This window comes from Myotis brandtii, unplaced genomic scaffold (genome assembly GCF_000412655.1).
Source record: "Myotis brandtii unplaced genomic scaffold, ASM41265v1 scaffold215, whole genome shotgun sequence".
NCBI lineage: Eukaryota > Metazoa > Chordata > Mammalia > Chiroptera > Vespertilionidae > Myotis > Myotis brandtii.
The window spans coordinates 1,273,457-1,278,067 of NW_005358043.1; the positions used below are offsets into that span (position 1 = coordinate 1,273,457).

Here is a 4,611-nt window from a genome sequence, read left to right on the forward strand (position 1 = left end):
GATTATCTCTTTTTAACTTTTATTTTTATTTTTTATGAGCTCTATTTTATACTAAAAAAATAAGGAAGCCAAAAGCAGAACTATGGCTTGGTATTGATTTTTCTCCAAGTCATTGACTATGCCTACTTACCCACAGTAATGCTATATAATAAAAGCCTAATATGCTAAGTGTCCAACTATTCATTCGACCTTTCAACCAGTCACTATGACGTGCACTGACCACCAGGGGGCAGATGCTCCAACCGGTAGGTTAGCTTGCTGCTGGGGTCCAGCTGATCAGAACTGGGCGAGACAGGCTGGCCACTCCCTGGAGCCCTCCCGTGGTCCCTCCCCATCCCTGATCGTGCACTGGTAAGGTCCTTCGGCTTGGCCTGCACCCTCTCGCAATCCGGGACCCCTTGGGGGATGTCGGAGAGCCAGTTTCAGCCCAATCCCTGCAGGCCAGGCCGAGGGACCCACTGGTGCACGAATCCTTGCACTGGACCCCTAGTGGTAAATATTCTATAACCTATTTTGTGTGGGAGCTTGAAATCTAGCAGGTACCAATTCGAGTGGCATTCAGCTAGCTTATAGCTATTCCCAATTTGGGGGCAGTAGTTTTATTGGTGGCAGGAACAGCACCAGGGGTTACACTGGTGGGGTCACACTAGACCTGGGTTCAGCAACATCGGTACTTGAGTTGTGGCTAAGAAAGAATTTAGAGCCAAGACTTAAACTATAAGAGAACATTTATTTGGAAAATCACAGAGGTGTAAGAAGTAATTTGTAGGAGAAATGGGCTTAGGAAACAAATTAGGTAAAAGAAAGGCCCTTGGAGCTTAGAAGTGAGGAAAGTCAAGGTGACACACTTCGGGGTTTGGGGAAGTGGAGGGAAAACTGTGGTGTGCTCCCATGAGGGAGAGTGTGATGGGTTTTCTGTCCTAAGGGTTTTAAAGGTGGAGATTTTAGGGGAAGTCCCGGGGGAAGATCTCAATAGATGATTCACAGATATTCACAGCAGCTTTTCAGATGTGTCTTTCAGTGTTGAGGTCTCCACTGATTGATTGGCTGGCACAGGGGGTCCATTAGTCAAGGCAGCTGGCCCTGAGGTTAGCTTGTCTGGTTTTGTTGCTTTTCCGGGCCTGGAGCTGAAGCACAACTGAGGCCTAGATGTTATCTCTAGGGATGAAAGGTCAGGGGTCCGAACCGCAGGAACAGCGATATGCTGGAGAGGAAAGGTCACCCTGGGAACAAGGTCCTATAATACAGTTGTCCTTTGCTAGGCATCCAGGACTTTGCACCCTGGTGACCTTCTGTACCATAGTTTTCACATATAGACATTGACTCCTGGCTGTGTGACCCTGACCATTACTGAATGATCTAGACATATTACCCAAAACAGACCAATCTCTTTCTCTCTCTCTCTCTCTCTCTCTCTCTTCTCTCTCTCTCTCTCTCTCTCTCTCTCCCTCTCCCCCCCTCCTCTTTCTCAATAGACACTTAAACCAAAATCACAGAGACCAAGGAGTTTGAGGCTTAACCAGTGGACTGAGGTCTGGAGCTACCCCTGTTCCTGTCTTTCATTTCCTTCATTGCTCAGCACTTTCTTTGCTTCTGTGAGCTACTCAGTATCTTACCAATAAATCTCCCTATTTTGCTTATATTAGCCTGACTCCATTTCTGTTGCTTGCAACCAAAATATTCCTGACACATTTCTTACTATCCAAAGGGTCAAATAAGAGTACATATTATTTTTTTATTATGGCTGTTTCTCCATTCACCCTGTAATTTTACCAGTAGGAGACTTCTATCTACATCACAGCTAAACATACTGCTCCCTAAGCATTTCTGGTTGTTACAGACTTAGGGAGCCAAATTTAGAAAAAGGCTCAAAACTAAAACAATAAAGCATTTTTGTCAAGCATTCGAATGGATTTCTTTAGATGTTACACACACACACACACACACACACACACACACACACACAAATACACAAATATCTACACTAATAAAAGAGAAACATGGTAATTGGCGTACGACCGCTACCCTTTTCATTGGCTAATCAGTGAGTATATGCAAATTAACTGTCAGCCAAGATGGCGGCAGGCAGCCAGGCACTGAAGCGAGCAGGAAGGCTTGCTTGCTGCAGACTCCAACGTTCCCCGCCTCACTTGCCAGGGAGCCAAATTTAGAAAAAGGCTCAAAACTAAAACAATAAAGCATTTTTGTCAAGCATTCGAATGGATTTCTTTAGATGTTACACACACACACACACACACACACACACACACACACACACACACACATACACAAATATCCTATATAAAAGCCTAATATGCAAATCGACCAAACAGCAAAACAACTGGTAGAACAACCGGTTGCTATGACTCACACTGACCACCAGGGGGCAGACGTTCAATGCAGGAGCTGCCCCTAGCCCACAGGCCCCAGGCCAGCCAAGGTGAGTGCCAGCAAGGGGGGGGAGGGGGCAGATCTCCCCACAGAGGAAGGTGACCGGTGGTGGTGGCAGTGGGGGGCGGGGCTGGCGAGCAGCCAGCGCCAGGCCAGCCAAGGTGGGTGCCAGTGGGGTCTCCCGATCGATCACCCCACCTGTCACCCCACAGATCGGCCCTGATCACCAGCCAGGCCTAGGGACCCTACCCATGCACGAATTTCGTGCATCAGGCTTCTAGAATTTAAATAAACAGTAACCAATATAGGATGATGGTCTTTATTATTGCATAACATTGTCTGCGCCTCATATTTTGTTAAGAAACTGATGCATGATTAAATTCTTTATTGTTTCAGCACATACGTGTGATCAATGAACACGGCAAAGAAAAGTATTGAGTCTAAAGAAGTAAATTCTCTCCAGATAACATCATACTTACAACTACATTCAGGAAGCCACTGTGTGAAGTTTGTCTCCCCAGGCGTCCTCACTCAACAGGGTAGAAAAGAAAAAAATGTTTTAATGACAGAGCTTTCTTTTCTGAGATTATAACATAAAGAGCATCAAAAGTTCTTAAGGAAAAGAAAGCAATGTTTTCATTTGACTCGATCCAAATTAAACACTCTGCCTTATGACTCATGAGTTCTATCTACCTTCACACTCCTGAGCTACACCTTCTTTTGTTTTCATTCATACAGTCATAATGCTCGAATACTTTACCCCCACCTAGTTACTCAAATATTTCTTACTTAACTTTTAAAAAAATATACTCTATTTCTTTGTAATATTTTGCAGTCTTAAGAACCTGGAAGTCTTTTAAGTTAAGCTCTGAGCCCATATACTGGAAATGCAGCTAGATTCCCATATTAAAAAAAAAAAGGATAGAAAGGACAATTTAATATAAATTTCTGTTTGCACTTTCCTGACAGGCTGTTATTATCTGCTTTGACAAAGCCTTTCTGAGCCACAGCATACAATGAATGTTAATGATGTTATGAAATGAGCCTTGCTCAGTGCTCTTGATTGGAGCTTCCGGTATGTGATAACGGTATGTCATGGATGCATGGACGTACTCAACTGTGCTTAATACTCTGAATTTTAATTAGAAAAAATACAATGGCAGCAAGGCCCCGGTTTCTAAGTGGCATCCTTTTATTCATGTGGGACATGAGCAAATGGCAGAATTTGGAGGAGGGGCAAGTGTTTTCAATGCTCAAAACTAAGCAAGAATAAATTTTTCCTCTTACTTGCACCAAAGGACAAAAACATTATTATGTGTTATCCTAAACAGGAACACAGAGGTTGAATTATTATTTTGTGTCCTTTTAAGACTGATCACACAATCCAAAGCATTATAGAAAAAAATATATTTAAGAAAGTTTTTTCTGAATAATATTTTTCCATTTTCCCTTGTTTTATGAGATGTTTTCTAATTTATAGGGATTTTAATTGAAAATAAACTTGAGTGCCCATATAGCTGTTTTTTCCTCACTTTCTAAAAGGAGCAAATGCAAAATAAACAACTAAGCAGCCTTTGTTTGGTTCTGAACTGTATGTGGTATATTGTAACCAGGTTCTAGCTTCCTTTAAATCCATAAAGAATAAGAACCCATGTTATGTTTCATAACTGCTTACTGTTTTACTTCCACCTTCATATCTTTATATACTTTCAGCTATTAAAATGTGTGAGCTGGTAGCTTAAATATACTACTTCATATATCTTCCCTGTGGCTTTTTTTTTTAATCTGGAAAAAATCCAATACAGTATATGCACCAGTATAAACAAACGATTAAGCCAGTCTTGATCTGCTGCTTTTTTCCTCCTTAAGTTTGTTTGTAAGAACAAGGAATTTTAGTTGTAGAAGATTTTCCTGCATATTTTTGTTCCAGCCAGAAAAGAAAATAAACCACACCCAGATATCCCCAGGGGGAAACCAGTAAAGGGAATTCCTTCTAGCTTTGTTCCATAGAAGAAATAGGATCTGAATTATCGATTGATAATTCTGTATAACTGGCCTATTTCTTGATGTATCGAAATTAATGTTTAAACACAATTTTTTATTATACTACATTTATATCAGGATACCTAAAATAATCCATATTTGATTTTAAATATAAAATTATCCATAAAGTAAAATGTATTAAAATATTTTCTTTAAAATGTTGAATTTTAGTAACCA

General features: G+C 41.0%; 1 protein-coding gene across 1 annotated transcript in view; it reads left to right on the forward strand.

Annotated features, from left to right (window-relative positions):
- Positions 1–3,073, forward strand: part of PRTFDC1 (phosphoribosyl transferase domain containing 1) — a 100,003-nt gene extending 96,930 nt beyond the window's left edge. The window contains 1 exon segment of the mRNA XM_005865889.2: positions 2,788–3,073. Within this exon segment, the coding sequence (XP_005865951.1) occupies positions 2,788–2,829 (42 nt within the window). The 3' untranslated portion in view covers positions 2,830–3,073.
- The last annotated feature ends 1,538 nt before the right edge of the window (positions 3,074–4,611 follow it).